Genomic DNA, 14668 nt, shown 5'->3' on the forward strand with positions numbered 1-14668 from the left:
ATCCCAAAATAAGTGTAAAGTGATAAAAACAAATTACGTTAGTTGTGCAAGACATTTTATAGATAAAACAAACAATAAGTAGCATATTGTTTTTAAACGTGTGCATGTCTTTCTCCTCTGACAAAACAAAAGCTGATTCAAAGGGGGTGTGGAAGATTTCAAAACTATTCCGCAGTAGGATACACATGAATATCCTCGATGAAAGTTGGCTATCGAGGAGGGGAGGATACTTTCGTTTGCCTACTAATGACTTGACACACTCCTCGACCCCTTATCGGTTTCTGAGTCATGGAGGAGAGAGGACGGAGGAGAGAGGACGGAGGACAGTCTTGCCCAAACGAGAAAAACCCATATGTATTATTATTACTGTCCTGTCCTGTCCTTCCTTTATTCAGTCAATATTGTAGTCAATATGCATATTGCCCGTGTGCATTTGCTTCAGTAATAATTAAACTATCCATATCTTTATATTCTGTAGATTTCAAGGTCTGGTAACACTTATTTTGCACTTATGTTAAAACAATTAATATAAAAAAACATGTTAATACAATGTTTTAGTGTAATTACAGTGTTACTACACATAGCAACTGTAAAGTGTTTCCCATGGTCTTTGTTGAATTTTTTGGTATGTTGTTCCTACTTTGTATTAGGCTACTTGTATTATTTACACCAAGTAAATGTTTTTTTTCTGTTTGTAAATATATCAATGTCCATCTAATCTCTTTGTAGGCTATGCATCTAGTTCAGGTTGTCGAGTTCTCTGTGAGGGTCAGTTTCTCCTATGTTGGGTCATACTCAAATTTCAGACACACTCAAGTTGTTCTTTTGTCCAATCTCAATTAGAGAGTATCCCTCAGTCACTCCATCTTCAAATTTGAAACCACCATTGGTGACCCAAAATGGGTCAATGGGTCTGGATTCTGGGTTAACTCGTTTCATGGAGACTTTAAGCCTCTTCTGAGTTTGCAACATGTAACTTAAAATATGTCTAATTGTTTTTTCCAATGAAAATGTCCCATATGCAAATGAGCAAACAAGGGCTCAGCAGAATCCTTTGTATTCCTAGCCTAATTGAGTTGCTCATTAAGGCTTCAACACTAATGTCTGCTCATTAGTGCGTTAATGTTGGACTATAGCCTATTTTGTCCATGTAAAAAAAAATGTATGCACTCACTAACTGTAAATCGCTCTGGATAAGAGCGTCTGCTAAATGACTAAAATGTAAAATGTAAAACTATTGAAATTAAACCCACACAGACTTCAACAATAGTGTAAACGTTGATTATATATATATATTTTTTTATACCAATGATTACCTCTCTGAAACAGGCTATTCAGGACATAATGCAAATGATATATTTGATAACCGGACAGAGACTAAAAGGACCGATTAATTGTCAACACTGTGATTATTGAAAAGTGCAATTATGTCACCAGTGGTGTAAAATGATAATTAACAGCGGTAATTAGGCTACTGAACCAAAGCCTCGCCCCCTTGCGTCACGCCAATATACTTTTAAATGTGGTATGCAATGGTAGCCTATCAGTCGCGAGCATCAGCTGATGATTGAACACTGGATAGTTTGAGCTGGCTTTTCTTTCTCGGTAATCGATATCTTTCTTTCTACTACCTGCACATCCCCTCAAATAAGAAATAACACCCACTGGTTGCATATTTCTCTTTGGTATATATATATTTTTCGGAAGTCAATTATTTGACAGGACAACGCGCTCCGGGAAGGATGGCTGCCATCAAGGCGCTTCAACAGTGGTGCAAACTTCAGTGCAATGGGTACCGAGATGTGGCTATCATCAACATGACAACTTCTTTTAGGGACGGGTTGGCGTTCTGTGCGCTTATCCATAAGTACAGACCGGACCTAATGTAAGCATTTTAATGACTTAACCAAAAAATTATAATTTGATTTGGTTGAAGAATTGATGTTCAATGTTATGGTGAATCAGGTGCAACAAATCATTAGCAGCTGCAAACAATCAATACGTCAAACACTACAGTGGGTACTCACTGTTAAAGCCACAGTTAAAACTTGTAATATTTTGAATTATATGATGAATAGCTACCTCGGCGTTTCCCAAACTCGGTACACGAGTAAGGGAAACCTTGGCCTTCTGTCAACGTACTTTTATCATAACCAAGCAGTTCATGTTTTTGTCTTTTACTTTGTCTTCTACTTTACAAACACATTTTGTAGTTTAGGCTATAGCTTCAAATCATGATTTAGAAAAGTAATGTTCTCGTGTAGGCCTAATGTAATCCCTTGAGCAGTACATACAATAGCAAATAGCGATCGTTTCTATCAAGTTCTACTACTTATTTTGAAAGAAAGTATTCCCAGTGGCTTCCTGTCTGCTTAACAATGGTGGCGGGAATCCCCTTCTCAAGGATCCCTTTGTCAGATTTAGCCAGAGGCTTGACATTTTGGTTGAGAGATGAGGCTAGATTAGCATAGGCAAATATCCATATGAATATAAGTGAATTTTGAACTACAAGTAAGAAATGTTCGTTTCATAAAGGTATACGTGTGATCCTTTATTTTTAAATCAACACATTGCATAATGTCACATGAATGGAAATAAAATGTTCCCTAGTCAATCTTAAGTCAAACATCATTCTTGTTTAACAAGAAAACACATTTTGATTTTATGTACTCAAAGTCTAAAACAGAAAGAAACCTCACAGCATAACCATTCCCACAAGCTTTCTTGCTGTACTAGTGCACTATAATATTATTTATGTATCCCAGAAACCTGGGCAGTTAGTCACCCAAATTCACATGAGAATGACCTTGTATCAACTGCCACAATGTGAATGATTCATTTCCCTGTGTTGTATATTCAGAGACTACGACTCCCTGAATAAAGAGGATGTTTTTGACAACAACAACTTGGTAAGATTTACTGTCTATTTATGCATGTAAGATCAGCACTGTTCAAGGTTGTAAATTGACATGACCTTACTGAACTGTTTGGCCATCTTATCAGGAAGTCTGTTGGTTTGTGTTTGAGTGGATTGCGTTGTTAGAAATGCATCAAGTCCTTTGTGGTAACATTTAGGCCTATTCTTTATTAGCGAAGTCTCCAAAGGACTGGAATTGTGCACCAGTCAATTCATGGTTATTTTTGATATATCCCTCAGAAGTGTTTCTATAGAACTGGGGCAAAAGTTTTGCTCTGAAGGGTGATATTAAATGCAACTCATTAAAAGAATGTGATGGGTCACCATAAATGTGACCTATTGCTTGTAACATGCATAGTATGTACACGCAGTGGCCAAATGCAGAACGTCTTTCCCAGTTGATAACTGGACAACATGTATTCCTAAGATTTCAGGTTATTCATATACCAACTGTAGTTTGGGAAACCATCTCTGCTATTGGTGCTATACAAGGTCTGTCTCATGTTGCTGTTTTATTGTGAGGAGAATGTCATGTGCGAGTTGTATGGAACGTGTCAAGTCAGTAAGTCTTACACTGCCTAACAAGTCACTCGATAGTGACTTTGGCTCATTACTATATGTGACTTTGGCTAGTTACACTCATTTCTATTGATACTACTTCGACAGATGGCGGCTTAAATATGAACACCTGATGAACATCAGACATTATGGTTGACTTGGTTGTATTTAACTTGATTTTAACTCTTTGTGGAGTTGAGGTTTTTCCGTTCACCGGACTGTCTAAGTTGACAATGTTTTATGTTCCCCCCCTATTTCCTTCATACCAGGAAGTGTGTGAGGACCGTTGTGATAAGAATGAGTCAAACAGCAGCGCAGTTGGGACTTGTCCATAATTAGGAATTCTCTCTGTGCTGGTTTCCTCTGTTTTTGAGGATTATAGACCACATAGTGTGCTATGCACTCCAGGATCTGTTGCAAAACACTAGCTGCTAGTCGTGCCGATCCCCCACAGTGTCCGTTAAGAACCTGAGAACCAGAAGAGGCTCCCTGGAGTATTCATTATGAATGAGGCTTACTGTTATCCGTGGGCCACTCGATCCGCACGATAAAGTTCTGTTTACAAATGTTAGACAGTACGGTGGGACACTACACTGCTGGGGGGTTGCATAAGAAGAATGTGTTTTAACCCACAGTTGGGCCTTTGACGAGTACAGTTTTGTTTTGGTAACTAGTCTATTTGACCAACCGAATTCCTCTGTGGTGGAGTCCAAACACCCATGTAAATTACCCATGGTAATCCCATACACAGTGACAGTAGTCCTCTGTATTTCATGACAAGGAGGTCCCAGTCCTTCATGTGTGTCTCTCAGGTTTCTCTCAGTGGTGGGTCTATCTGTCACTACAAACTCAAATATGCAGTTGTCTTGTCCAGACTCTGTTTCATTACGGTACAGCAACAATGGCCAATTCCGTTACTGTTATACAGAGAATCTCACAAATGCAGAAATTGTTTGGCCTTTCTCCTGCTCCAACACGAACGGATATGCCGTTCTGCAAGGCTGTACTTTAACATTTTAATGAGCACATTCAGGTTGATCCTAAACAATGTCCCGTTCTCCTACTCCCTCTGTGTTTCCAGGGCTGAGTGTGCACAGGAAATGTGCTATTCATTATTCACCCCCTGTCCAGACCTCCCCAGCATGGGGCCACAAACAGCTGCTGGCTGGACTTTTCTATTTTCTATTTATGAAGAGACCAGTTTGTCTGGCTTATGTTTACAGTTAAATTAAGTAGCTGCTATGTATATTAAGAAATCCTCAAGAACATTGTGAAAGTGTTATTTAAATGATGAAAGATTTTTCCTTAGTATTAACTCTGCTTTGTAAATGTTCAAAAAAGTATTTTTTATTTATTTTTATAAACCATTGTTATCAGTGTTCTGCTTGCTAGGGGTACTCTAATACATCTGGCCCCTCTAATTGTTGGCTCTCTATGGGTTTAGGGTTGGTTAATAAAACAAGTGTTTATTTTAACTTCAGGCTTTCCGGGTTGCGGAGGACAAGCTGGGGATCGCTGCTCTGCTGGATGCAGAGGACATGGTGGCCCTGAGGATCCCAGACCGACTGAGCATCCTCACCTACGTCTCCCAGTACTACAACTACTTCCACGGACGCAACCCTAGTAAGACTGTCTGTCTTGAGGCAGCTTTGTTACATTGGAGCACTAGCCTATATGCTGCACTATAAGTGTTAAGTTTCCTTTCCTGGGGAGGTGTACAGTTAAGGTGATCATGGGAAGTACACAGGTGTCATGTAGGGTTAAATTGGGTGAAAACATTGCTTCAAACCTGTTTAGTCTAATGTGCCTGTCCTTACGATCAGTAGTACATTTAAAGCTTGGCAAATGTTTTTTTTAATGCTTATTGCTTTATAAGATATTGTATATCCAAACTATTTCAGTTTCACATGCACAAAGCATCTCTACTGAGCGATTGGTTCAGGGATTGTAGATTTGAATATTGTGGCTCAACGCTCTAATTTCTGATGGCCAATGTTTTTTCCAGTTGGAGGGGTGGGTGCTGTGAAAAGACCAGCAGAGGGCTCCAAGGAGGAGCCGTCTGGAAAGAAGAATCTCCCGGTGGTGGCCAAAACCATAGTGTCTAAAACAGCCATAGAGAATCGACCACCTCGCTCCTCTCTCATGGTGAAAACCTCCCCCGAAGCAACCAGAGCTGCTGTCCAGGTTAGAGGAGTACAAATGGCTTTTTTAATGTCTCTTTTATTTAATTTTTTATCAGATGTTTGACTGGCATACATTTTGATGAACTACTGAATATACAAAAGTATGTGGACACCACTTCAAATGAGTTTATTTGGCTATTTCAGCCACACCCGTTGCTGACCGGTGTATAAAATCAAGCACACAGCCATGTAATCTCCATAGACAAACATTGCAGTAGAATGGCCTTAATGCAGAGCTCAGTGACTTTCAACGTGGCACCGTCATATGATGCCACCTTTCCAACAAGTCAGTTCGTAAAATGTCTGCCCTGCTAGAGCTGCCCCGGTCAACTGTAAGTGCTGTTATTGTGACGTGGAAACGTCTAGGAGCAACAACGGCTCAGCCTCGACGTGGTAGGCCACCCAAGCTCACAGACTGGGACCGGCGAGTGCTGAAGCGCGTAGCTCGTAAAAATCGTCTGTCCTCGGTTGCAGCACTCATGAACAAGTTCCAAACTGCCTCTGGAAGCAATGTCAACACAATAACTGTTCATCGGGAGCTTCATGAAATGGGTTTCCATGGCCGAGCAGCCACACACAAGCTTAAGATCGCAATGCCAAGCGTTGGCTAGAGTGGTGTGAAGCTTGCCGCCATTGGACTCTGGAGCAGTGGAAACGTGTTCTCTGGAGCGATGAATCACGCTTCACCATTTGGCAGTCCTATGGATGAATCTGGGTTTGACCAGGAGAATGCTACCTGCCCCAAAGCGTAGTGCCAACTAAAGTTTGGTGGAGGAATAATGGTCTGGGGCTGTGTTTCATGGTTTGGGCTAGGCCCCTTAGTTCCAGTGAATGGAAATCTTAATGCTGGTTTGTCAAGATCGGTGTGGATGAACTTGACTGGCCTGCACAGAGCCCTGACCTTAACCCCATCTAACAACTTTGGGATGAAATGGAACGCCAACTGCGAGCCAGGCCTAATCGCCCAACATCAGTGCCTGAACTCACTAATGCTGTTGTGGCTGAATGGATGCAAGTTCCTGCAGCAATGTTCCAGCATGTAGTGGAATTCCTTCCCAGAAGAGTGGAGGGTGTGATCGCAGCAAAGGGGGGGACCAACTCCATATTAATGCCCATGAGGTGTTCGAACAGGTGTCCACATACTTTTGGTCATGTAGTGTGTCTCTAAAACATCTATTTTTCTCTCTCTCCTCCACAGACGGAGGTTTTGGTGGAGAGCTCCAATAAGACAGGCACTCTGAGCAGTAAATGTGTTGTGTGCAAATGCCACGTTCATCTGGTCCAACGGCACTTCATCGAGGGGAAGCTTTACCACAGGAGCTGCTTCAAGTAAATGTCCACTTTAAACATAGAAATCAGCTCCATCATTATGGTTAAAATGTGTTGAGTACAGTTGAAAAATATATGACAAATAGAAATCCAATATGGATGGTGTTAAGAGATAGATGGAAGGTGTTGAATGGAGCTGAAGGATGGGACTAATAACAACTAACAACAACTAGTGTAAAGCATACTGTGTCCATAAGTATGTAGGTTATAGGTTGAGAGCTTTTGTGAAAGAGCACAGTTAGAAAGATATGGCCGATAGAAGCAAACCGGATGGACATCATGAAAATGATCGGAGAGGTTGAGGGTAGAGGAAGTTCAGGAGTAAAAACAAACAAAATAGAATTATTGTAAAATTGACTGTCCATAAAATGTATATAGTATGTATAAGATGGAAGTAGAGGCCAAAGCGTTGTTGTTTACTCCAGTTAGGGGAGGGGTGGTGGGGTTGGAAAGTAATAAAGGGAAATATATATTTTTAAAGGGTATGTGTATCTATATATCTATTATTGGAAGTGATGTAGACAATTACATTGATGGAAGTTACAATCTATCTGCAATATTAAAGCTGATCTACCCCCTAAAAAATTATAAAATAAAATGTGTTGACACCTTTACGCTCCACCTTTCACCATGTGCAGTGAATGCTCCAACATCCTCCTGGCTGGGGCCTATAAACCAGGGAAGGAGCCAGGTAGCTTCATCTGTAATGACCACCAGAACACCAAGAATGGCTGCAACAAGCCTCCCTCCTCTGGGGCTGTCATCCAAACCGGATCCCCAAGTGCCAACGTTGAATCCAAAAGTGACACCAGCGGAGTCCAGTCTGTCACCCGTCCCACCTCTGTGCCTTTGACCCCCGTCAAGGTGGTCTTGAAGCCTGTGGAGACCACCACCCCAGCTCCCCAACCCTGGACCAGCTCGGCCCAGAGAACCCAGGCAGCACGGCAGAGGTTCTTCCAGTCATCTACCTCATCCCCAGAGGGGCCCCCCAGCAGCCAGAAGCCCCCAGCCCCCTCAGGACTGCCGAGGGTGCCCCTGAGTCCTGAGGAAGAGAAGAACCGAGCTAGGGCTGTCATTACCAAGAAACTAGTTGAGGCGAACTGCAACAACAATAACACCCGATACTTTGTTATCCAACCAGCAGAAAGGAGGTGAGAAAAGAAGGCCTGTGGGTTTACCTACAGGATTTTATTCTTGTTCAAGTGCGCATGGCCACAGTTCATCTCATTTTGTGGATGTCAGCTAATACTGTATGTACATTTCCCATCCTAATGGTGAAAGTATTGTCTCCCCAGGTTTGGAGACCTGCCAAGCTCAGCTGACCTCCCCAGCTGGAAGCAGGCTAACTGTGGGCCAGGCACAGCAGGACAACAAGCAGCCCAACCCTTCACCAGCAATAAGGAATTGCTGAACACTGTCAAAAAAGCCAGTGCCAGACCAACAACTGTATCCTCCACCACCAAAGGCAAGCTTTTTCAATTCCACTTAATTTTGAGAACTTTTTTAAAATCAAGATCAGGTTTTTACTATAGGTCATATGGAACAAGAGAAACTTCAAAAGCTGGAACGCTTTCTATTACCTTGTTAAGACAAGGATGTAGCCACGAACAGCATTTCCATCCAGTTTAAGAGCATTAAGATAAGCTGCTAGTGCATTAGCAGTCTTCACTATCAGACTTTTTTCTTGTTTTTTTGTCATCCCATCTTGTTTAGCCCTTTTTTTTTATATACACTAAATTGAATTGTAGAATTTGATAAGGAGCTTGAATCATGCACTCTCCTTTCTTCTCTGGCTGTAAATGCAGACTGTGCAGAGGCTCCTGTTAACTGGCGATCAAAGCTCAAGCCTGTTAAAAATGGACCAGGACTGAAGTAAGTCTGGACTGCTCATCAGTTATCTGTTAATCAACCTCTTTCTAATCCTGTACATCCACACAAAGGGAAGTCAGGTATTGTCACCCGGGTGAGAGATTCAGTTATATCTGATATGGAGAGCTAACCAGTTGGGCATCTCATGTATCCACTCCTCCAGCCTGCGGATTAATCCTGCCTCACCCTGCTCTGTTATGGCTGACTGGCTGAAATTGCAGCCACTCTCCTCCCCCATCCTCACAAGTCCCAAGGAGTGCTATGGCTGAAATGAACCCTAGTGCAACACTAACTAGTTACCCCTGATGACCCCTCCACTGTTTTCTCACCTCCCATTATTCCTAAATATATAAGGTGAGGCTGAATGTTCTGTCTGAACTTACTGTATGTTCAATCCAAAATGGTTGATTTCAGGGAAAGTCCAATATTTTCTTGCTCCTTACATGCACCCTCTTTCTCCAGTACCTCTGACTCTGAGGATCGAGCGATCGTTGTTGAGCAACCCAAACCTGAAGCCATCTCGAAGTCTTTCGCTACTCGTATCATCGTCAACATCAGCTCTACCTCTCCTCGGAATCCCCCAGCAGCCTTCAACCCTCCTCCACCTGGCCCTTTGTCTCACAGAGCTCCGTCTCCCAGGCAGCCCCGTCGCGGCTCCGGAGGCTTGGGTACATGCTTTTGATTATCCTCTATAGTTGGCAGAGTAGCGATTACTGTCATGTAAATGATTGCGTTAACATTTTCGATGACTTGTTGGGGTTTTAAATTATATCGCGCTTCACCTTCTAGGTACTAAAAATGGGAATTATTCTACTACTCTGTCGTCCACTCCTCCCCTGGTTCCTGTCTGGCACAGGGTCCCCACTCCAAATCAGCCTCACCACAGCTCTGCGGGATCGGGTAAAGACAAGAACTCCACTCAGTGATTGCATCGCAAGAATGTATTTGGAATCTATATATATTGCAGTTTATTAATCAGTTACATTTTGATTGCTTTTTAGGCTCAAAGAATGTCAGTTATTCTCCCCCTATGTCTCCTAAACAGCCTCTCCAGGGCCCCACAGGTTAGACTGGGCCTTCATGTTCTATCACCATTACCAGATGTTCTTTCTCAACCATTGAGATGTTTTAATCTTTTATGTCTTAGCTTGTTTATTTTCAGAAGTTAAGTCTCATGTGACAATGGCTCCCTGACTGTCAGCCATTAAATATGTAATAATCCTATTTTATCTACCTCTTAGGCTCCAAAAATGGAAAGTATCTGTCACCCACAAACAACTGCAGGTCTGAAATGAGGTTACCCTTGGTAAGTTGACAGTTCTCTCATACATAAATAGTGGCACGTTACTAAAGCTTATCAGAGGCAGTAACGATCCTATGTGAAATTATGTAATGTTCTAATGAAATTTCTAGTTCATAGTTAGATAATTACACAGGATTAGCAATTGGTAGTTACACAATGGGTTGTTCTTTGTTTTGTTCAGTGTAAGTCACATCATATCCCCATGGATCAGATAGTGAAGGAGCTGCGTGAGATTGACGACTGCCTGGGTGACTTGGAGAGGAAGGGAGTGGAGATGGAGAAGAGGCTTCGCAGCTGTGAGGAAGGTACTTTCCAAGGAAATTCTCTTTACTCCACGTGTTCCTCCCTCCTTTGTTGATGTTGACTAATAGCGATTTGTTCATTTGCCAAAGCACGTGGGAGAGTGGTGTCCTGTGCATACTGTTTCGCTTTTACATTTTTGTTAAGTTGTTGGTTTTGGGACTGGTCTGGCTTTTTGAAGGACATAAACAACAAGTGATTCTGCACACAGTTATGATACTAAAGTTATGTTAAAGAAGACTGACTATGTTTCAACCCTAACTGGGTCTTTTTCAGGACAGGATTTTGAAGGACACCATGGGAGAATCTCAATTGTGTCCTCTCTCCTCGCCGCCGCCTCAACCCATTGGATGAGAAAGCCAGAGGTCCCTCCCCTCTGACCTTCTCCTCAATGGGTTTTGAGAAGGAGAGAGGATGCGAGGAGTATGCAATTGAGGTTCTGCGTCAGTTTATGTCCAAATAGACCAGCCTTTATGATTAGATATTTATTAATGTACTTCAATTGAAATGGCCCAGTCCCTCCACTATTCTCAGTGTTGAGTTGTACTCTGATGGTGAGCCTGTTATCCCTGCTATCCCACCTGGGACTTTACACAGGAATCCAAACCCACACAGCCTGGAGGGGAGAGGTGTGACTGGTGAACAGGTTCCATTTCCCTCCATGGCCAAATGAGGCGAGAGGCGGGCACTGCCCACATGAGGGCACCTCCTCCCTCTGATACTAGCCGTCCCCCTTGAGCGATTGAGAGGTGGTGCTGAAGAGCCGAACAGCCCAAGAGACTGGCTGTGGCTGCAGACAGAGCAGGAGGAATAGGGTGCCTGATTGCTCTGCTCAAGGTCACCATCTGGGCACAGTTATATTAGTATTATCATCCGGTTCACTGCTTTACTCACTCCTTACATGCACCTGGCTGTCCTGCTGATAGAAGGCAGGGTGAGTTAATGGGACACTCTTCTCTCTGTCCCAGGCCAGTTTGTACAATTGGCTGTGGCTGGTGTGTGTTTGTATACACACAGCCCTTAGGCACTGACAAAGGCTCAATGTGCATGTTGGACTGGAACAATGTGATTCATTTTGTTAATTCAATCTTGCACAAATAAATGTCATTTATTTTATGAATTGCCAATGAACTTCCTTGACACTGGCCTTTTGCAGAGGGCGAGGGGGACATTTTGATGGACCCTCTGATGGTTGACTGGTTCAACCTGATCCGAAAGAAGCAGACGTACATTAGGAGGGAGTCGGAGCTTGTGTACATGTGAGTACTTGTCAAGTGAAATGTTGCCCATATATATATATATATATATAGATATATACACACACACACACACACACACTTTCGGATTTATAGTGGCTTAAAAATCACTTATTGCGTTTGTCAGAGCTAAGACTCAAGACCTGGAGGAGCAGCAGCCTGGGGTGGAAGGTGAGCTGCGCAGACTGTTGGAGAAACCAGGTAGGAGGCACAAGGCTCACACACAGCATCTCAACTGTTCACTTTACATCCCCCAAACAGATCTGCAGCTACCATTTTGTAGTGTAGTGCTCCTATTTCTAACACAGGTCTGTTTATCCCTGGTATCACAGATCATCTGAAGTCCACAGAGGAGCGTCGGCGAGAGGACAGGCTGATGGAGAGGTTGATGGAGATTGTGAACGGTAGAAACGCCATCGTAGAAGGACTGGATGAGGACAGGCTCAGGTAGGGAAATAGTGCAACTTTGTTGCTTGTACAATATGATGTGCGTTGTGACCCTTTAAAAAAAAAATGTTTGGAGCATTTCAATATCTGCAATGGTCTCAAGTGGTGACTGGAGTGTCACTGAGATCAAGCTGGATGTCTAACTTGAAAAACCACAACATGTTCTCCATTTCAGGGAAGATGAAGAGGATCAGCAGTTGAATGAAATGATGCAGACTCTTGGTGAGTATTTAAAATGCCCCTGTTTTTAAACCCTGGGACGTGCCTTGCTTAATGTAATTTCCTCTTTGTTCTGGTGGACAGGACTTAAAAAATCCAAAATCAAGAGGAAGTCCTCCTTCAAAATGCTGTTCAGACGAAAAAGTAGTAAAAAGGTCACAGTGAGTGATCAGGGGACTGTGTTATAATTGTTCTATCCTGCTCTGGGGGGTGCAGTATGTGTCGTAGTGTCTGGGATGTTTTAAATTGGGTTTACCTTTTCAAGAAGTGATACGGAGTGTGTATGTGTGTATACATCAACTTGTGGTATTGGAGTTCAGCTAATAAGTAACAAGTTTATGTTGCTGAGCCTGAAGGTCAAAGACCAACATTCAGCTACATATCAGATCGAGTGGGTGTTTCGTCGCAAAGGTTTGTTTAGAAAGGCTTTTTGTTTGAAAACATTTAGTGTTCAGTTGTTGTTCTTGAGACTGGTCTCATGACACTTGACTGATCATAATCTGATGTTTTGTTCCTTGTGGTGTATATCTAAGATGTCATAATTTATGGTTTGCTTCTTGTTTTTTTCACTCACTGTTTTTCCTCACATCTAGTTTGGGATTGTTGTGAAGAGGTGTTGAAGAGTCACTGTTAAAATGAGTCAAATGCAAAATAATGTAACTGGTATTGTTGCACCGTATAATGGTAAAGGGAAATCCATATCACTGTGATTTTAAGTTGTTAGTATCAAAAGAAGAGAAATTGCCTTAATGCGTGCTGATGTTTTTTAGCTCCAGTAGGTGTAATTATTTTAATACCGACGTATTTATTTTATTATGCTTCAAAAAGGATGTTATTAGTAACCACAAACATCTAATAACATTTTGAGTGAGATCAGTCTGCAGACCGGATGACGTGGGGAGAAGCATGTTCTACGCTGCCACATTTTAAAAGCTGTATTTCTCCTGTTGTGCTGTAGGTGGCACCATGGTTTTACTGTGTGTGTGTGTATGTGTATATATATATATATATATATATATATATATGAACCTGAATCCAATTTGCCACAGTACAGACAGTTAATTTCTTTGCTAATTTTATAAATGCTGCAAAATGTTCCAACTCTGCTGATGCAATAACATTGAAAGATTACGTAGAGCAGTAGCTTATGGGCCAGGAAAAGGCTTATAAACTAGTGGTTATGTTGAGCTTTTTAAATCTTAAACCTGGTTTAATTAAACATTATATACTAATGTATGTACTGAAGCATTGTTTTATGCCTGGTCCATAATTGCAATATTTTAAGTTTTAAAAAATGTTGGCATTTTGGAGTCATCTGTAAAAATACTGTTTAAGGTATGCACAGGTCCCAATGTCTCGTGACTTTAAAAAATTGGAAGGGATGTTAAATGAATGTGTACATAAAGTGTATTTATATTTTTAATTGTAATGAGTTTGCTGTCCAATAAATAATTTGAACATCCTTGGTTTTGAAAGCACTAATATGTAACTTTTTTTAAGGTCTTGTAGAATTTAATGGTAGGCCTTTTTTTACTTCAAAATCTCATGGCATATAATTGCTTATAGTTTCAATTAACATGTTCCTTGATCAACTGTAGGGGATGTATTTTCAATATGATTTGATTCCTAGAGTTCTTCACAAGTCAGACTTTTCATTAGGAACTGTACAATCTAAACCTATACTCCTTGATTTCTATCCCATACAAGCATAAAGTTACAGCCTGATTTTACCATACAGACCACAGTCCTTATCCAACATGATGTTCTGGAGCAGCTAGGCCGGGACATTACTTAAGTATCAAAGCACAGCAGTGATCATTCAGAGCTACATACTTCTCTGCATTTAATGTGGGTTTTAGGGAAGGCATCAAGAATTTGCTCAAGTCAATATATTTGCAGCTACTTATAAACGACATCCCCCAATTTTTGAAGATGCGTGAAATTGTGATCACGAACTTGGAACAGCATCTTTCTAGCTGAGAGGAACTGGGGATGATATTGGTGCAGTACACCATGCGTGATGTGGGTGACAGTCAAGACCGAATACGTGTGATAGAGTTAATTAAAGCTTTGTGCCCCATCTACTGCAAATGCTTGCACCTCTGCAATTAAGAATCAAAGGCGAGGGCTTAGTGTCAGGGGGGTGTCTAATACATGGTTTTAACAGGAATGGGACCTGATTTGCTAGGCTCCTAGCGACAAGCATTAACAACGGCCTCAAATTAGAGGGACATTAATATTCATAAGTAAAACAATTTGTCCTGTGAATGTGATGAAATGAAATCCT

At 41.7% G+C, this 14668-nt stretch overlaps 1 protein-coding gene across 1 annotated transcript; it reads left to right on the forward strand.

Moving 5' to 3' along the window:
* The first annotated feature begins 1547 nt into the window (after positions 1-1547).
* On the forward strand, positions 1548-13843 carry LOC121551736 (MICAL-like protein 2). Its single transcript, XM_045210776.1, has 18 exons — positions 1548-1885; positions 2861-2909; positions 4957-5098; positions 5481-5659; positions 6857-6987; positions 7626-8138; positions 8283-8452; positions 8793-8859; positions 9319-9524; positions 9646-9756; positions 9858-9920; positions 10098-10162; positions 10341-10464; positions 11616-11718; positions 11843-11916; positions 12048-12162; positions 12338-12384; positions 12466-13843. The coding sequence occupies exons 1-18, from the start codon at positions 1743-1745 to the stop codon at positions 12567-12569; spliced, it is 2406 nt and encodes an 801-aa protein (XP_045066711.1). The 5' UTR covers positions 1548-1742; the 3' UTR covers positions 12570-13843.
* The last annotated feature ends 825 nt before the right edge of the window (positions 13844-14668 follow it).

Source organism: Coregonus clupeaformis, chromosome 35, assembly GCF_020615455.1.
Source record: "Coregonus clupeaformis isolate EN_2021a chromosome 35, ASM2061545v1, whole genome shotgun sequence".
Lineage (NCBI taxonomy): Eukaryota > Metazoa > Chordata > Actinopteri > Salmoniformes > Salmonidae > Coregonus > Coregonus clupeaformis.

Bases quoted from the DNA above. Each gene is read 5' to 3' on its own strand.
- LOC121551736 (XM_045210776.1), top strand. From the start codon at position 1,743: ATGGCTGCCATCAAGGCGCTTCAACAGTGGTGCAAACTTCAGTGCAAT. The intron at 10,163-10,340 runs GTAAGTTGACAG...TGTTTTGTTCAG, and splicing joins CTGAAATGAGGTTACCCTTG to TGTAAGTCACATCATATCCC. The intron at 10,465-11,615 runs GTACTTTCCAAG...GGCCTTTTGCAG, and splicing joins GCTTCGCAGCTGTGAGGAAG to AGGGCGAGGGGGACATTTTG.